At 37.6% G+C, this 18777-nt stretch overlaps 1 protein-coding gene across 2 annotated transcripts in view; it reads left to right on the top strand.

Annotated features, from left to right (window-relative positions):
- The window catches only part of SETD3 (SET domain containing 3, actin histidine methyltransferase), a 61681-nt gene that overhangs the window by 24308 nt on the left and 18596 nt on the right, over nt 1–18777 (top strand). For both annotated transcript variants that reach the window (XM_038138824.1, XM_038138826.1), the window contains exons 3-6: nt 1349–1441; nt 3766–3914; nt 5038–5110; nt 5621–5877. In XM_038138824.1, the coding sequence (XP_037994752.1) occupies nt 1349–1441; nt 3766–3914; nt 5038–5110; nt 5621–5877 (572 nt within the window). The remainder of the gene's footprint in view (nt 1–1348; nt 1442–3765; nt 3915–5037; nt 5111–5620; nt 5878–18777) is intronic.

Here is an 18777-nt window from a genome sequence, read left to right as displayed (position 1 = left end):
GGGTGAGGTTAGATTTTTAAACAACCAGATAACTTGGCATTGAAGCTTTGTCAAAAATGTTTTTCTTGTAAACTTGAGAAATTACACTGTTTCCATTTATCACTTCAACAGTACTTTGAACTGATACTAGAGTAGGGAAATTAACTGTGGGAAGCAGTAATACAACTCAGTTCAACTGCACAGATATTTTTGTTGCTTAGATAAATTTGTTGTTGTTGCTGTTTGGAAACTTTTTGTAGTGCTTAGATCTTGTGTACAGACCAAAGATTGTTTCACTTGTTGAGGAACTTGGAACTCATCCATTATTTCTAGTAAATATGAAAAGCAGAGCATAATTTCATACAATGATGTTAAAATACTATTGACTCTTTCTACAGTCATTAGTAATTGTGCTGTGATACAGTTCTTTTTGAAATACAACTCCAGATTTTCATATTCTGGATGCATCTAAGTGTTGCCTTAGAAAAATTAAAATTTTTCTTAGCATTGCTCATGAGGAGGAGACAAGGAGTTGGCAAAGCAGTTTGATGCTTATGCTACAATTGGCCTCTGCTTTGCTACCAAAAATAAAATGTGGATCTAATTTGCTAAGCAAAGACAAGTATCAGCTGTTCTTTTTGTCAAGCTTCCATATTTTATTCAATGCTAGGATTTTTCAAATCACTTGAGCAAGGTAATCTTCAGCTGTCCACTTGGATTTACATGGCTTAGATCAAGAAATCCACACACTGACATTTAGAATATTGGCAGAGACACTGTGGATGTAATCTAAAGCTGAAGCATGGCTTTGTGTTTGCTTGTCCCTGCAGTACTTGTGCATCCATGAAAACAGTAATGACTAGGCAGGTCAAATGTATGTACCAGCAAATTTCTCAATTATTTAAGGTATCCTCTGTGCTATTATTATCTGCTTTCATTACAGCAAGAGTGATGGCAAGCAGGGTAATGTAAACAGAGTGCTTTGCTTGAATTATTGAAAACAGACACTTTTTTTGTTGTTTGTTTTATCTGAGTTATTATTTACTTAATGGCCTGGTTGTTTACCTTTTCTTCTTCCCAGCTTTTTAGACTTTTGCTATTTCTTATATCTGAAAGAATATTAAAAAGAAAATAAGTTCTACTGTTAAGATTTCAAAAGTCTAAATTAATTACCTGTCTTATAATGGGATGTTTATAACAGTGGAAATTTCTTTATTTGCCATGCCATATTTGAAGGAGGGATAGTACTGGAGTTCTGATAAGTTACTGTGCAACCATAATTCTGAGGTTAAAATATACATGTATCTGTGCATATGTGTGTGTTTATATATGCAATGTACTTAATTAAAGAAAATATTTTTATTTCTAGAATGCAGCAGTCCTCCCCCAGGTCCTGGTAAGGAATGGGAAGAATATGTTCAGATCCGTTCGCTTGTGGAGAAAATCCGCAAAAAGCAGAAAGGTAAATGTGAAACACCTGCAGCATTTCTGAAATGTTCAGGTGGGCTTCGTCACTGGCATTAACCATTTTAATACTCAGAATTCTGAATGATTATCACAGACAGATGATCCTGTGAGAATTCTGTCTGATAAGTAGAAAAAGGAGCTTGAGATTGTTTTCTCATCACAACCTGAAGGACTAGAAGTAACAATCCTTAGAGAATAATAGGCTGCCTTGGTTCCTGGTTGCATGGTCTGCTGCTCTGCCTCTATAAATCTGAACATTCTAAAGATAAATTTGTAACTGTTTTACATCAGACTTTACTGGATGTTGAAACAGTTTCAGCAAGACAACATCAGGACATCAAGTGATGACAAAAATATGTAAATACAAAAAATAAATGCATCAGCTAATAAGTCTCTCTGCTCTAAATGAAGCACATGATCAAAATAAAGAAATTATTATAATATCACAGTTCATGAGGAATTTTATTGCCAGTTTTCCAAAGTTTAAGGTGTGCTTATTTTTCATACTAGATGAGTTTTCTTCTGTTACGGTCTGTAACATCTTGCTTTTTTAATATTAATTTTGTTATTTTTGGAGGCATACCTAAAAAATCCTTTTCATATAATTTTAGCAAAAGTTACATCTTTTATGATGGATATATTTTAACAACTGAGAAATAACTTTTTAACCTTGCAATGAATAAATTTGGGCTGGACGTACCTGAAAAAGTCCTGAATAATTCTTTCTTCTCTGATATTTATACAGTAATAGCAAGAAAGCCAGACTACATATAAATGGAGCTTGACTAGTTCATGGTGTTACTTGATGAAGCAAATACTTAAGAGACTTGAAATTTCCCTTTTACACCTGTTTTTGATATATTTTGACTGATGCATAAAGATCTTACTCCATGAAAAGATTTAACACACCTCTGAACGCCAGTTTTTGGCAGAGGGTGTATGGAAGAATAAATGATGCTCTTTCAGTGACTGCATTCTGTAGTGATGTAGGTGTGAACTTGGTTTGTTTTGAACTGTGCCATGACTTCTGTAAACTTACTGTAAATGTCCAGGATTTTATGATGTAATATATGTGTTAAAGTAAGTTGTAATTCAGGTTTCAGTAGCAAAAGCTGGAAATCACAAGAGCAAAATCTTGGACATATAAATATCTACCAAGTGTCAATATCTACCAAGTTCAGAAGAAACCATGCAACTAGTCTTACTGTGTTTGTGAGGTTATTATATTCCAAAAAAATACTTTGCAAATGCTTAATAAATTTTTATACTGCATCATCAAAGATGAAAGTTTTAAATGATAGTTGCACTTCTAAGTAAACTGCAGATTTGATTGGTTTTGGGGTTTGAAATGCAAAATTTGGAAGCAAGAGGAGGATATTTTAAATACACTACTGCTACTTCTCTAAAATAATTTTAATCTCAAAATACATTTTATTCCCTGTGCTTAGCCAAAATATCTTTGGATGTAAAGCATCTTGCTGATGACATTTTGTTACTCATAAAATAGCCTGAGCATTTTGGGGGCCTTTGGACTCTTTTAATGTGATCTGACTCTAGAGTTTGGGTTGAAGAGAACACACAGAGGCAAAGAGGTACAAAAGGAGCTGGCTGAGTATAGCCAGGAATTTTTACAGAGAGATTCAAATGAATTCACAGTAGAAGAAAGCTGAGGAAGTGAATGAGGCTTGTGATTTCACTGGTGGACCACATGCTGTTGGAGAGTGTAAAAAGCAAAGTGTAAAAATTTGGATAAGCTCTGTGATGTCAGGATGATCCTTAGATATTTTAGATCTATCCTTAGATCTATCCTTAGATATTTTAGTGGATCCATATGCTGCAGGAAAAGGCTAACTGTCTTGTATGTGAAAGAAGGAACTCAAGATCTGCTTATCATCAATTGCAGTGCTGAATTAATGAAATTACAGCTTGCCTCTCAAATTCTTCCTTGTATCAACATGTTGTGGTGATTGCATTTGTCATTGATATTAAGATTGGAAATATTTTGGCTTTTATTAAAAGGGAAAGAAGAGGAGAGTTTCATATTTCATTACTGCTCTGTTTCATTACTGTTTGGGCAGTTGCATTTTTAAGATGACTGGTAAGCCAATTTGGCACAATAATGAATTTGATGAAAATTGGGTATGACATTTATATAGTATTGAATAACACTTAACAGAGACCAGTTCTGACTCAGCTACTTCAAAGCAGCACTGCTGTGAGAGAGCAGATAGCTTTTAACATGGGCTTCTAGACTGAGCTTTTTTATCTTTCTGGATCCTCTTATTTCTGCATTTGTTTTTCAATAAATTGTGTATATAGGTTTGTCTGTTGTCTTTGATGGAAAAAGAGATGACTATTTCCCTGAATTGATTAAGTGGGCTACTGAAAATGGAGCATCCACAGAGGGTTTTGAAATAGCTAACTTTGAAGAGGAGGGATTTGGTTTGAAAGCAACAAGAGAGATAAAGGTGAGCATGTGAACATTTGACTTAGATTAGAAAATTGTGTTTGTGATGTATCTGCAGAGCTCTGAAATGCTCACCTTTTCCCCCCTTTTAACTGCTTATGCTGTTCTGAAACATTACCAACTCTGTGTATTTGAGAGTAACATTATTTATAAAATTGAGTATTATTTCTTGATGACTACTGATAGTACTGTGAATTTTAATCAATCTTTTTTCCTCTACATTGCATATACTCTTTACCTATTCACCGGAGTACTCTACCACACTGATGTATCCCTTTATTCCATGTTTTCTAACTATTTAGTCTCTTCTTTTATGTCCCTTTTAAAGAACTGAAAAAGTTTTTGCCTCAAAAAGAGGTATTTGCAGTACCTGTTTAATCTCTTCTCATTCATTCATGTCCCTTCTTTTAAAGAACTGGTCTTTTTGTCTCAGAAAGTGGTGTTTGCAATACCTATTTTCCAGTGAAAATGAAAAAATCCCCAAATTATTGTAATTGTAAAGGATTTTTTTTTTTATCATCAGATAAGGAGAATAGACACACAGAGAGTTAGGTAACTGTTAAAAGGTAAGCATTTCAAATTGTGTCTTTCCATTCCCACTTTGTAGATGGGAAACAGTTTGGAAGACCAATCAGCTGTTGTAGAAAGACTATTAGAAAATGAGCACTGTATAATAATTTAAGAGCATTTAATTAGCACGCAGTTAATACATTGATAAAACTCCTGAACAGTTCTTCTAGAATAAAAACAGCCAATATGAAAAAACTCTACTGTGAGAAAATATGTGGTCATGTAATGATTAGCAATATAATGTATCTGGTAGCTTTAAGGTTGTGTTGTACGTATTAGCAGTTCCAAAAGGGAAGGGCTTTATTTTGTATCTGAGTGCCTGTGTTTAAAGCTTTGTGTAATGCAGATTGAAACACTGCTTACCACAATATGAAACACAGGTTGTTTGTTGACTTTGCTGTGGAAGAGAAGGAAGAACTTTGGTTCAGAATAATTTTGATTTAAAAAAAAATAATGCAAACAACTTGTAATTTAAAGTTAGTGTATATTTGGGACACTTGACATATAATACAAATACTGGCTGACCCTCTATTGCATTTCTTTCCTTTCTGTAGGCTGAAGAATTGTTTCTGTGGGTTCCTAGAAAACTGTTGATGACGGTTGAGTCAGCTAAAAATTCAGTCTTAGGTAAGAGCTCAAGGAAGTTCTTAAGAAAGAAATTAATATTTGTGGATTCTTTCAGTAGAAGACTTTCTTTTTTTAGTTGATCTTCTTTATTACAGGGCTTGCTTCTCATGCCAGCCATCAGGTTTAGAATACTTAGAAACTTGAAGTGTCAGTGGAAAGAATTTAATTTCCTGGTTAGTTTCTGGCTGAGTGCACTGGATATCTTCCACAAGTGTTTGTGTTATTTTGAACACGTATTATGTAGCTTGTATAATATTTGGAGATAAAATGTTCTGAGGTATTGAGAATATTGCTCTAGTTTTGTCATGCAATTGTACATGAGGCATTTGCTGTGTCAAAAATCTTGCAGTATAATACAGTGTAGGCAGCTAAATATTTTAGTGATCTGAAAAGCTTTTTCTTTTTGTTAAGTGCTCACCTGTTATTTAATCATGTTAATTTTAAGTAAATCTAGGATGATATTTTTCATGGAGAATCAATTGAGTTTCTCACCTTTCTTGGTTAATTCAGGATCTCTGTATTCTCAAGATCGAATTCTTCAAGCCATGGGCAATATAACATTGGCATTCCATCTCCTTTGCGAGCGAGCCAACCCCAACTCTTTCTGGCTGCCCTACATCCAGACTCTCCCCAGTGAATACGATACTCCTCTCTATTTTGAAGAAGATGAAGTACAGTATCTCCAATCAACTCAGGCCATACATGATGTTTTTAGCCAATATAAAAATACAGCTCGACAGTATGCCTATTTCTACAAAGTTATTCAGGTAAGAATCTGAAATATAGTATATACATGTTGTTCTCATGATTCTTATTGTGGAAGGTGTGAAAACAGTGATGCTGAATAATAGTAAAAGTATATTGCCCTTGAAAGTCTGAATCATTAAAGCAATTTCCTGCTGGTTTTTTTGAACTGCTATTGAAATTTTGCGCTTCTGTAGGCTTATAGATACCCAACAATGTATTTAGTTGGTTGAGAAAAGTAATTATTGCCCTTTGTTTAAAAATGGGTGAGGCTTCATCTGGAATACTGTACAATTTTGGGCCCACCAGTGCAAAACACACATTGACAAACTGGAAACTTGTTGACAAATTGCAATGAGACCAGAGGAGGGCTATTACGATGTAATTTACTTCAGCCCTTTATCTGTATGGGAGACTAAGGGATCTGGATTTGTTTGTTTTGGGGAAAAGGAGATAAGGAATGATCCAGTCACTGCTTTCATCTTGCTACTGTTAGCCAGTCTCTAAAAGTCTGTGGGTTGGAAACTTTTCTGCATGACCTGCAGAGATCTACAACCTATGCATGCCTCTATGATTCTTTGAAAACTGAGTAGTTTGCACTTAACAAACTAAAATTATAATTGTTAATTGACAGAATCAAACCATTGCATATGTTGTATTTCCAATGAATTGGATTAACTGTTGTTTTCTGTTTTATTTAGTGTAATTATTTTGATTGCTTTCAAATACAAAGATAAACCCATCTGGTAACAGTTGGGGTATGGAGAAGCTTGAGATGGGTGAACTTTTCATTGTGTTCTGAAGCAATGATTGATACCAAGTTTCTAACAGAACTCTGTTAGTCGGACTGATATGTAGATATAATGGTGTAAGTGAATGTTGATGTGTTGTACTCAAGGTAGTGCTCAGTGTCCAAACATTCAAAGCTTTTTGTGGCACAATCTGTATAAAAAAATGTATTGGCTCCAAGTACTGAATCTCACCAAATGTGTGATCTAGAGGAATTTTGTTTGGCCATGGGAGAGGTCAAAAGATACACGGCAATTCCATTCTCCTTTAGTGTTACCAGAGTTCCAAAGCTTTCCTGTCAACTGTTTTAATTCAACAGAAGTTACATTGTTTTGTGTAGCTGTTTGGTGTTTCAAGAACTGAATATGTTTCAAACACAAATTCAGTTTATGGAGTATAAGGAGCAGAGGGATACATTTTGAAAACTGAAGTAATTGAAAATGATTGGTTGAAGCCAAATCAGATGCACAAAGAATAAGCTACAAACAAAAGCTTTGATATTGGAAGGGAACTGAATTCTTCCTTCCAGGTGTCACAGTACAGGAGACGATAGTTCAGCTTTTTTCTTGCTGTGTCCTCTCCTAGATTGCCAGTCCACACTTGGTCTTCCAGCCTTCACTTAGTTTCTCAAAATATGCTGCCTGATCAAGCAGAGCTTCTAAATGTTGTGCCTTAGAACATTTTTTTCACCCTAAAAAGGTCTACTGTTTTTAACAAATTCTTAGCAGAATATTGTGGAACATTATCCAGTTCTTCTAGCTGCTATTCTTGCTCTTGCAGTTCTTTTCAGAACTGAATCATTTGAATCAGCTGAACTATCACTATGACCAGTTCCATAATTTTCACTAATCCTGCACTAGTACTATTATGTGAGAGGTTATGTGACTGCAATATTTATTTAAAAAGACCTCTGAAATGCAGAATGATCAGAAAATTAGATCAATTTTTTTTTAGTTCTCCTGACAAATGCTTTTATTGCTTGTCTTATGTTCTTGTTACATATCTTGTTCTATAGCTGTTGTTTCACATTGTTGAACATGAGATGAAGGTAGCTCAGGTAGGATTCATTTGCTTTATATACTTTCCTTTGCAGAATGAGAGGTATTAAGTATTTAGTTAAATTTTAAGTGGGTCCTGGTTGTTTGGTGCCATACTTCAGCACTGCCATGTAACCACAATTTCAGCTGAATGTTGCTTCACTACTACTCCACAAATAGTTCACATTAGAAAGTCAAATAAACTCAGTTGGCTCCAGGAATGCCAACTGTGTATATTGGGCAGCTGTTATTGATGTTTTTGATGAAAACTTTTCCATAAGTTTAAATTTTTGATTTCTGCTTCTGCTCTCAAAAATAAGAGCTTGTAATTTATGAAATGGTGGAGGAAAGGAGTTCGTAGAGAAAAAATAGAAGTCTCTTTCTTCCCTAAAACAGTACCATTTTTCCTTATTCATAAAAGCTGAAATTAATTTTAGTATCAGCTTGCATGTACTCATATCATGTTTTGAACAAAATTGACCCACAAAATACTAATGCTAAGGGTAATTCATGAGCAGATGGAAAAGGGAAATAACAGTGAAAGAGAAATTTTTCATATAAGTGAAAAAAGCAAAGCAAACCCACTTGTCTATGAAAGGCAGTGTACTCTGCAAGCTTGATTAAATGAGGTTTTTTTAGATTTTTGTATACCATCATTTCATTCGGTACTACTACTGCCTTAGTAGAAGCATTTAAATGAAAGCTGTCCTGTGTGACCAGGATTTTCATATTGCTTTCAATATGCAGACTAATTTTTTTAAAGTAGAAATACCTTTTAAAGTATATTTTTTAAGTACAAATACATTTTTTGTAATACAAAAATCTTAAAATTCTCTTTACTTTATTGATAGTTGCTCTGCTGTGTGAAGTAATGCTAGCAGCATCTTGAAATAAAAGCTGAGGTTTTTTTTTTTGCTATTTGAAGATACTAAAAAAGGGACTACTTTGTGCAGGCAAAATATTCCAATTGCAACATTTTTAGTCTACAAAATATTTCTAATGGTGGGGGGAGTAAAAGGGTTAACAGGTCCTGTCTTCAAGTGCTTCTTTTTCTTTCCAATTAGGATTGCTAGACTGCTTTTAAAATAATTTGGCTTCTGATAGGTGTGCAGTTTCAAACATGGTTGAACATGGTTTGAGAAGTGCTGCTCTGTTTTATTTCCTTAGCTTCTCCATAAAGGGTGACTGCTGCAGTTCTGACTCTTTCTCCAAGTGCTTAGTCTGGCTACACATGAAGAATGGGCAGATTTATGAATTTCACAGCTGTTGCAAGCTAAACTGTAGTCTGGTTTGATAAGCAGAAACAGGTGGGATATTGAGCAGACAAAAATAAACTCTTGAGCATGTTAGCCAGGCTCTATAAACCTCACTGACACCTCTCTAAACATATGTAATTTGATAACTAAAAAATAGTTAAAAGTTGTTGCAGATGTACTTCAGTGGTGCATTTGGCCTCTGCATTGATATCAAAATACAGGGAATGCTCAAAAGATTACTTTCATTGCTGCAGACTTGTAGTTTGCAAGATTTTTTTTATAGTTTGTTCCAAAGAGAAATTCTGTAAGGTGCAGGATTTTCTCTTCTCAGTGGAAGAGAAAGGAAGGTATGTCTGTGACTTCCTTAACAGTTATGAGCACTGCATGCCTGCAGAGGGGTGAACAAAGCCCAGATATTTATGGCCTAATGTTGGAAATTTTTTGTCCACTGAAGTGTGGTATGATAGACACAAGAGGGAGCCATATAGTTTATAGACAATCACAGTGAGATTATATTCCTAAAGAAAATAACAGTCAAGTTTAAAGCCTTTTTAAAAGAATATGCAGTGGTCTTTGTGTTTAATTTTCAGGTGCATCTCTATGCCTGTTTGTAGTCAGCTACAGAGAAGTTTTTGTGAATCAAAACAAGATATGAAGACAAGGAATGCACTTAGAGAAGGTGGAAGTGTCCAAACTATTTACATTTTGAACATGATGGGTTTGAAGCAGTGTTGTATCTTTTCCCCAGCTGTAGTAAAAGCTGTTATTACCTGCCTAAATAAAAGACAATTTTATGATAACTTTAGTTGTCTTTTAAAATCTTTGAAATGGTAAGTCCAAAACCAGCAGACCATTAGCTAACCATAGCTTTTGCCGTGGCTGTATGCATTCAGTGGCACTCTGTGAGTAAGTAGTATCTCTATGTAGCTGCCTCTCATGTGCTGGAAAAAACACCAGCTTTGTGGGACTGTCCTGGATGGCAGTTTGGCATTGATCTGCACGATGTTTTCAGCTTGTAGTCTTTGGACCACGGAGGGACCACATTTTTTTTTTGTTGAAGAGCAAGTTATCAGTCTGTAAAGAAAAAAACCAAAAAACCTGAACCTCAGTCAATATGATTGACAGTGTAGTGGGCCTCTGTTTAAGGCCTGATCAGGAGGAAGGAAGAAGAGAGTGAGGCCTTCTACAGATAGCTAAAAATAGCCTCACATTTGCAGGGTCTGGTCCTCAGTGGGGACCTCACTCCAGTATCTGTTAAAGGAACAGCACAGTAGGGCATAAGCAGTCCAGGAGGTTTGGGGAGAGCTTCCTCACCCAAGCAGCGGAGGGAAATGATGAGGAGAAGTGCTCATACTTACAAACAAGGAAGGATTTGTTAGAGATGCAGAGGTTGAAGACAGCCTTGGCTGTAGTGATCATGAGGTGGGTGGATTTCAGGATCTTGAGAGGATCAGCAGAGCAAACAGCAAGGTCATGATGTTGGTCTTCAGGAGAGTTGGCTACTTCATGGCTCTGCTTGGAAGAGTCCCATGGGATAAGGCTTTGGAGAGAAGAAGGATCCAAGAATGAAAGCATGGTTTGTATTGATAGATGACCTCCTCTAAGTTCAGGAGCAGTTCATCCCAAAAAGCAGGAAGTCAGGCAAAAGTGCCAGGAGGCCTTCATGAATCAGCAAGGAACTCCTGGCAAACTCAGACATTAAAAGGAAGCATAGGGAAGGTAAAAGCAGGGAGAGGTAACCTGGAAGGAATATGGAGACATTGTCCAATCATCCAGGGATGTGGTTAGGAAACCTAAAGCCCAGCAGGAATTGCATCTTGCAAAAGTGATCAAAAGGGTTCCTATATGTACATAGGTGACTGAAGGAGGACTAGAGGAAATGTGGGCCTGCTGCTGGATGGAGTGGGGGACTGTGACATAGAACATGTAAAATGGGGGTATCAAATGCCTTCCTTTACTGGTAAGACTGGCCTGCAAGAGTCCCAAGCACCAGAATGACATCTAGAGGTGCCTGGACAAGCTTGAGAAATGGGCTCTTGGGAACCTCATGAAGTTGGCCAGGGGAAAGTGCAAAGTGCTGCACCTGTGTTAGGGGCAGCCCATGCTATCAATACAGCTGTAGGTTGAGGGGATTGAGAGCAGCCCTGCAGAGATGGACTTTGGGAGTGCTGGTGAAGGAGGCAGCAATGTGTGCTTGCAGCTCAGAAAGCCAGTTGTACCTTGGGCTGTATCAAAAGCAGGGTGGCCAGCAGGTTGAGAGAGGGGATTCAATCCCTCTGCTCTGGTGAGACCTCACCTGGAGTACTACACCCAGCTCTGGGGTCCCCAGCACAGGAAGGACATGGAGAGATTCCAGAGGATAGCCACAGAAATAATCAGAGGGCTGAAGCATCTCTCTTGTGAGGAAATGTTAAGAGGGCTGGCCTTGTTCATCCTGGAAAAAAAAAAAAAAAAAAAAAAAGCTCCAGGGAGGTCTTAAAGCAGCCTTTCCGTACTTAAAAGTGGATGAGAAAGATGGGGACCAGCTTTTTAGCAGGGCTTGTTGCAAGAGGACCAGGGGTAATGGTTTTAAACTAAGAGGTAGTTGATTTAGACTAGATCTAAGGAAGGCATTTTTACAAAAGGAGTGGTGAAATCCTGATACAGATTGCTCAGAGAGGTTGTTGATGCCCTATTCCTGGAAACGTTCCAGGTCAGGTTGGATGGGGCTCTGAGCAACCATGATCTAGCTGAAGATGTTCCTGTTCATCACAGTGAGGAGTTGAACTAGGTGACCCTTAGAGGTCCTTTCCAAAACAAATTCGATGACTCTCAGTGATCTTTGAGCGATGATTTCCCAGTCATCTTCCCATGATGACTGGGAGACTTACTGAGGACTGGAAGAAAGCAAAGTCACTCCTATCTTCAGGATTGAAAGATGACCCCAGGAACTACAAGCCTGTTAGCCTCACTTCAGTTTCTGGTAAGGTACCACCCAGTGGGACTTGGACAGGCTGGAGAAATGGGCTGCTAATTGATGTTTATCAAGAAGTGCAAAGTCCTGCACTTGGAGTGAAATGATCCCTATTATTATGTTGGGGGACAAGATGAGCATGAGCCAGCAATGTGTCCTTGCAGTGAAAAGGGCTAATAGCATCCTGGGTGCATTAGGATTGTTGGCAGCATGTTGAGAGACGTGATCCTTCTCCTCTACTCAGCACTGGTGAGGCCACACCCAGAGTACTGTGTTCAGCCCTGGACTCCCCAGTATAAGAGAGATCAGTTTAATTCTAAAAATCTTACTGAATGGAGAAAGCAAAATTTAAGTATTTAAGTAACATTTTAGCAAGTAAACTTATTTTCTTTGACTCAATTTTATGTTTCTTTGCAAAGTTAATGAGCAAACACTTGCTAGTGCTTTCTTTTCCTTTTGTCAAGCTCCTCTTACTCAAGAAGACAGAAGCTGCCCCATGAGTCACACTCTTTTTAATATTTTTTTTTAAAATAGAATCTATTTGATAGAAATTGTTAATATTTTTTAGGTATCATCTGTAGTCTGATTTGCTTCCAGCATTTCACAGGAACACTGTCAAACAGTTTTCTGACTAGGGTGTATTGACATCTGGACAGTGTTTGTGAAAGTGTTGTTGTAGTCCCATTGTGAATACAAGCTTTGCAGTAATCTATCCAAAGATGTTTTGATCTGTTTGTGTGCAGTACTGGACAGAGAACTTAATTTCCGGGAGGCTGTAATCCCTTTTGATCAGATACTAAATTTCATATATTATTCATATAAAATTTGACTAATTGATTTAGCCTGAATGAAATTCTAAAATCCAGCCATTAGCTGTTGGGGACTGGAATATCATTTTAGTTAGGATGTTTAACACATTGAGTTCTAGATTTCATCATAGCATCTTTAAAATCTGGTATTGTGTGTGACTTCAATATTGGGTATATTAGATGAGACTTCACATCTCTAGCGTAATTTTTACACCAATTTTTGAGGTTTCAGTATGACTTATGCTGCTCTTACATTATTTTTATGTGTTGTTTTTAATCTATCCTATTCCAATGAGCATATGATTTTCCAGGTCAGCGTGAAGTAGAACATCTGGTGTCTCTCTGTACTTGGCTTCAAGACACCACCATTTAACTTCTGTGTGCTAAATGTTACTTGAGTTGAATGCAGACAAGTATACTGTCTTTTAAAACACCCTACTGAAGTAATCAGAAGGTGTTTATTATTTTAAAGTTGATGCAATAGAGAATATTTTAATTCTTCCGAAGAGTTCAACCAATATTCAGTCAAAAGCAGATATACTTGAAACAGAATTCAGTTTTGTTTCTGTACCAGGTAGGTCTTGGGGATTCTCAGTTTTCCTCCTTACTTGATTTATACTCATTGGCATACCAGTCAAATAGCTTTTTTTCAGAAATGATGTCAGCGACACTGTGAAAAATGGGTGGAAGAAAGATGGCACAGTTGTAAACCCTGTAAAATCTTTCCCTTTTTTTCACTTGTCTACTATGCATGTCACCTTAAGGAGAGATTTAAAATTGCATTGAGTGGGCAGTTGCAAAGGTAAAAATAGTGTTACTGTCTAATTTGCTTTGTCTGGGTTTCAATGCCCAAGTTGTTCTTCTTGATCAATAATAAATAAATAGGCAGTTAATAATGAAATATATTTATGCTTTTCTGTGTTTTTCCTCTCTGTGAAGGCCAAAATATTGTATTAATCTGTTTTGCTGGCAGCAGATTGAAGATTGACAGTATGCTTGTACTGTACCACTTAGTGTAGCTACTGTAAGGTGGTTTAGACTTTGCAAACATGTGCCAAATTCCTGATTTTTGTGTCACTTCTGGTATATCCCACCCCCGGCCATGATGACAGTAACAGCAGATCCTGGGGCTTCATTGGGCCATTCCTGTGGCTGCCCCTTTCCATGGCAGAAGCAGCTCCAGGCTTTGCTGGGTTGTGTCTGTCCAAGTCAGGCAGATGAAGAGCTCAAGTCCTTGCGTGGGTGGGAGGTTCTGCTGCCTTCTTCCCCCATTCCTTCCTTGCCTTCCACGGGAACACGGCGACAGCTCTGGGCTTTGAGCCAGCCGGACACAGGAGGAGGTGTTTGGCTGTTCAGGCAGCGTTTGCTCCTCAAACAGCTGTTCCCTATCTCCTCCAAGGAAAAGGTGGCAGGCCATATGGAGGCATCCTGTGGTCCAGATTCAGACGATGGGCACCAGTTGGACCGTGCTGGCCTAGATCGGAATACAGGCACATCCTGCTTAGTGTCTGCTATTTCTTAGAGTCAAAATGATTCCAAGTTGGAGGACAGATAGGATAAAACATATATTTCATTTTGGATATAGATGTTATCTTTCATTGTACAGACATCATTAAGATCTCCTAATCAGCAGGTTTTAATTTATTTTATATTCGGAATGGATTCTGCTGTAGTGGCCTAAACGCCCGCTTTCCTCTAGAGAAGCAGAGATGTACTTCAAAGCGTATGTGCCACTGCAAAACAAAATTTGTTTCTGCTTAGTTTAAACCACATTTGGGAGGAATAATACATTCTCTTGTTTGCAGTATGGGCTTTTAAGGCATTTTTTGAAGATGGTGTTCTCAACCACTTTCCTAGTTGAGAATGCAGATAAGCATCTCTTTTTACAGCCAATAGAGTGGAGACAGTTTTTTGTTTGCTTTTCTGTTAGTAGCCTTTTTTTTAAACTGAGTTGCACTTTGTGGGACATTTGAGTCTATCCCCAGGGATATTTGTGGAAGTGAGTGCCTCAGCAGACATCAGGAGATCATCATGCACTTACAAGTATACTTTCTCATATAAAGTTTGTACTTATTGTGCAGATTTAATATTTTTCCTGATATAACAGCAGTTACAAATGTTCCATAAATTTAAAATATTATAACAAGCTGATGTTTCTTAGAGCGGAATACTCAAAGGATGTATTCTTTAAGCACTGTGAAATTATACGGGGTACTTATCTTTGTTAAAATTAGTAATTTAACTAAATTACAAAGTGGATTATCCTCTTCAGTCAGACCCAATGCTAATACTCCACACAGTAGGACATTGATATGTTGCTAAGTAAACCAAAGTTTATTTTCTTGTACTGTTGTTTGAATGCGGGTTGAAGAGGAAATGGTAGGTTTTTAGTTTCGGATGTGTGTGCCACTGTAGCCCCAGTACCCCTAGTTCCAGGACTTACCATGGCCCATGGGAGCTTGATTATGAGGTGATCGTGATCCAAGCTTTCACTTAGTGGCTCCTGGTAGGATCTGTTGGGAAGCTTGAGTAGTTGAAGCACAGGTAACAAAACTTTGGCTATACTGCGTGATACTAATGCTTGTTAGCAAACTCCTTCGCTGAGAAGTGGTTGTGAATTGGAAATACCATTTCTGCCCTTCTAAAGCAGTTCACTTCAGGGTTTCCATCACAGCATTTTATTTGTGGCTTGTGATTCACCTAATAGTGGAGTTCATAATAGTAGAGTTGTGGGATGAATTTGTGCATAAACGTAGTTCCTGTGTGTTGCACTGAACAGAATTATAATGTATCCAGAGTTGGAAGGGACCCACGAGGATCATCAAAGTCCAGCTCCTGAAATTAACAAGGTAAAATATTTCCTGAAATTAAACTGCTCAAGGTCAGCTTTGTACCTCAGGAAGAGCCTGTAGAAGAAAAGATGTGTCATGGTATGCAAACATAGACCCTTGCAAGGAAGCAAGAGTTTTGCAGCTATCTTACTGTTCCTGTGTACGCTGCAGAATGAGCCTGTAAATATAAGGCTCAACATGAACAGTAAACTCATATTTTGCAAGGAGATTTACCACAGGAAATAGTGGAGCTCGTGTGTCCTTCTGTCATGTGAACTGCTTTGGGAAGGACTCGGGAGGCTGTCTCATTGCAAAACACATCTAATCTTAGCCCAGCTTCTCCCACTTCAGCCCTTGATGGGGCTGCACTCAGCCCTAAGTGATTTTGTGAAAGGACAAAAAAAGGTATAGAGAACTTGGTCACTTATTTAAATGCTATATCTGAGTGTTTTCTGTTTTGGGAAAGATTAGTATTTCAGAATTTTGTATGTATACATACTCACATACAGAATAAACAGTATTCTGAAATGGAGTAATCAAGAAGTGGATGTGAAGGAGTCCATGGCTGTCTTGCCTCTATTTAAAAAAGGAGATGGCACAGGATTGCAGGTGGAGTACTCAGTTGCAGTCAGTTCAGAGTTGTTTCTGTGTACTCTGTCTACCAAACAGTAAAATCCACAGGTATGTCAAGTGGGTTGTCAGTCCTTCAGACCCTTGAGTTAATAGTTAATGAGTTGTCTGTGGTGCCATTGCTGTCTCATTAACAAAGAACAATTTTGCAGGTAGAAGGTACAGAAAAAGGGACTGCACAGTTAAATTCCATTGCACCAGAAGGAGTCATTCCACTTTGCTTCCGCTGTGTGAATCCCCTAATAGTCTGGAACAGTGCTTTCTTGTGTATATTGGCAGAAAGTAAATAAAAAATTGCTGACATAAAGAATTAAGCAAGAATATTATTTAGATTTAAGAAGTTTCAATCCTGTGGTACCTTTTTTTGATATTAAGATCCATTCTATTAGGTTTTGTGAAGTAAAGTTATTATTTACAAAGTAAAATTAAAAAAATATAAATTTTTTTCTGCTAGGAAAGTCATATAACGGCACAAGTTTGGGAACATTATTCCTAGCACTTCATGAATTGGCCTGTTTGAAAATTCTATAGCATGCCTCTGTAGTTATAAATTGTTGTTACAAAGTAAAATAATCTTTGGCTTTGTCTCCTGTCCTGTACAGTAAACTGGCTTCCCTCATTAGGTTAGGCAGCATATGTCCAATGGAAAAAGTGAATTCTTGTTTCCCTGTAGATCACTAGGATCCTCCATTCTGAATTCTTTATTTTACTTAGCTTTAGGGCAGTTAAAGCCTCAGCAGCTCCACAGAGAGGAGTTTCTCTTCAAGGCTGCTGCTTCAAAGGATTTCCAGAGCTGGGAAAGGGACAGTAACCAGCAAATGCTGACAGATCTTCCTGCTTCTGGCCCTGAATGTGCGTGTTGTGTTTTTGTACACCTACACATTGGCCTGAAACCATCAAGTAGCATCCACTAAGGCTCATAACGAAATCTCCCCATGTTAATGAGTACAGTGGAAAGAGGGAAGAATCTGCAAAGAAGAGGAGGAAAAAATTGTTTGGTCAAAAGCAACTAACCCTTGGGGTTTATGTTCAAAGGAATGAAAGTTAACAAGGTGGAAACTTAAAGTGGTTTTGGCTTTAACTGTTTCAAGCACCCTTAGTGTTTTGGGGGCTGTGAAGGGAGTGCAGTGGTAGCCTCAGTGTACTCTTTAACACTAGCTATGATCATTTCCTGGGGTAGGAGTGGAGCTGTCTCCACTTGAATGGGGATACAGAAGGTTTCTGAGATGATTGAAATCTGAGTTAGTGTTGTCAATGCAGTGATTGCCCACAACTTTGCCTTGGACTTGTGAGTACTTGAAATAGTTGTCACAGAAGTCCAAGCATCTCTTTGTCTACAAACTCAGGAAACCAACAAAAACAATGATTTTTTAAAAACCTTTTTTTGGCTATGTATTACAGTGGAGTAGTAGATGGGTCCAATAATCAGTTTATTTCACCTTAGAGATGGCGTCTTTTAAAAAAAACCCTAACTTTGATCACATCTAGTGGTTAAAATAATTTTTTCTTACTTGAATTATACAAGGGTTAATAGCACGGAGGAATACACTGGGCAATATGACTTCACATAAAAACACCTCAGTTCTTTTCAAGGCATCTGGTAGTGTAGATGTGAACACAAATTTAACACTAAGTAAACTTTAATTTTTCCTTCTACTCAGACATTGTATTGTGTGTTATAGTAATTGGACTTCCTCTTTGCATCACTTGGTAAACAAGCAAATGTTAAGCCAATTTTAATGGAAATTCTCCATCAAGATTAGGAACTCTGATAAATGAACTGTAGCATTTTGTGATTGAATAGGGAATAGGGTTACTGTCTGCAGAAGTCTGGCCACTCTGACAGGAGGTGAATGCCCCTAGGCTGGAAAGCAGACTGAAGGTTGTGATGGCTTCTTAGCTGGAAGGGCACCTACCTATTCTACGCTGCAGCCTTCATGCCATTCAAATGAAACAAGCCCTCAAAGTGGGAGTCCTTTAGCATCTACTTTCTGGAACTTGAGAATCATTCCCTTGTGATGTCCATCTAAAAGTTTGATGGAGAAATTAATTAGACAGAGGCCCCTATGGCACATCAGGAGTGTTGCTTGTTTGTAAGGCATTAAACATGAGATGTGAACCCCTGGATATTACTTCTTCACAGAAAGAGAAAATATGTTTGGAAGTGTCCTTTTTTTATTTTTTTTTTCTTCTCCGCCCCACCCCCCCTTCCTCGGATTGCCATACTGAGTAACTGGCTTCTAGTCTGATAGTGTTTTAGGTGACTAGAATAACAGTCTGTCTCTTTCCACAGTGGCTGCAGACAATCTGGCAGCAATCACTGTTACTTTTTAATATTTCTGGTTATTTTGAGATATCCTCCAAATGTCTCAAAGAAGGCTTGGAACACTGAAGGGGAAAAAGCATTTTTTATTCATTTTTTTTTTTAGGAATAGCAGCATCAGGAAGAAAATGAAATTCAGCGTGCCACTATTTGTTTTTGCAGTGGTCATCACCCTGATTGCCAGCTCTGACAATATTTTCACAGAAAGGGTAACGAAATAAATGGTATTTGTTCTTTATAATAACTCTTTCAGTAGAATGTCAGGACCTGCATCTAAATGAATATATTCACATTT

Source organism: Motacilla alba, chromosome 5 (assembly GCF_015832195.1).
Source record: "Motacilla alba alba isolate MOTALB_02 chromosome 5, Motacilla_alba_V1.0_pri, whole genome shotgun sequence".
Classification (NCBI taxonomy): Eukaryota; Metazoa; Chordata; class Aves; order Passeriformes; family Motacillidae; genus Motacilla; species Motacilla alba.
The sequence above is the reverse complement of the archived record's forward strand: the minus strand, read 5'-3'. Positions and strand labels throughout refer to the sequence as shown.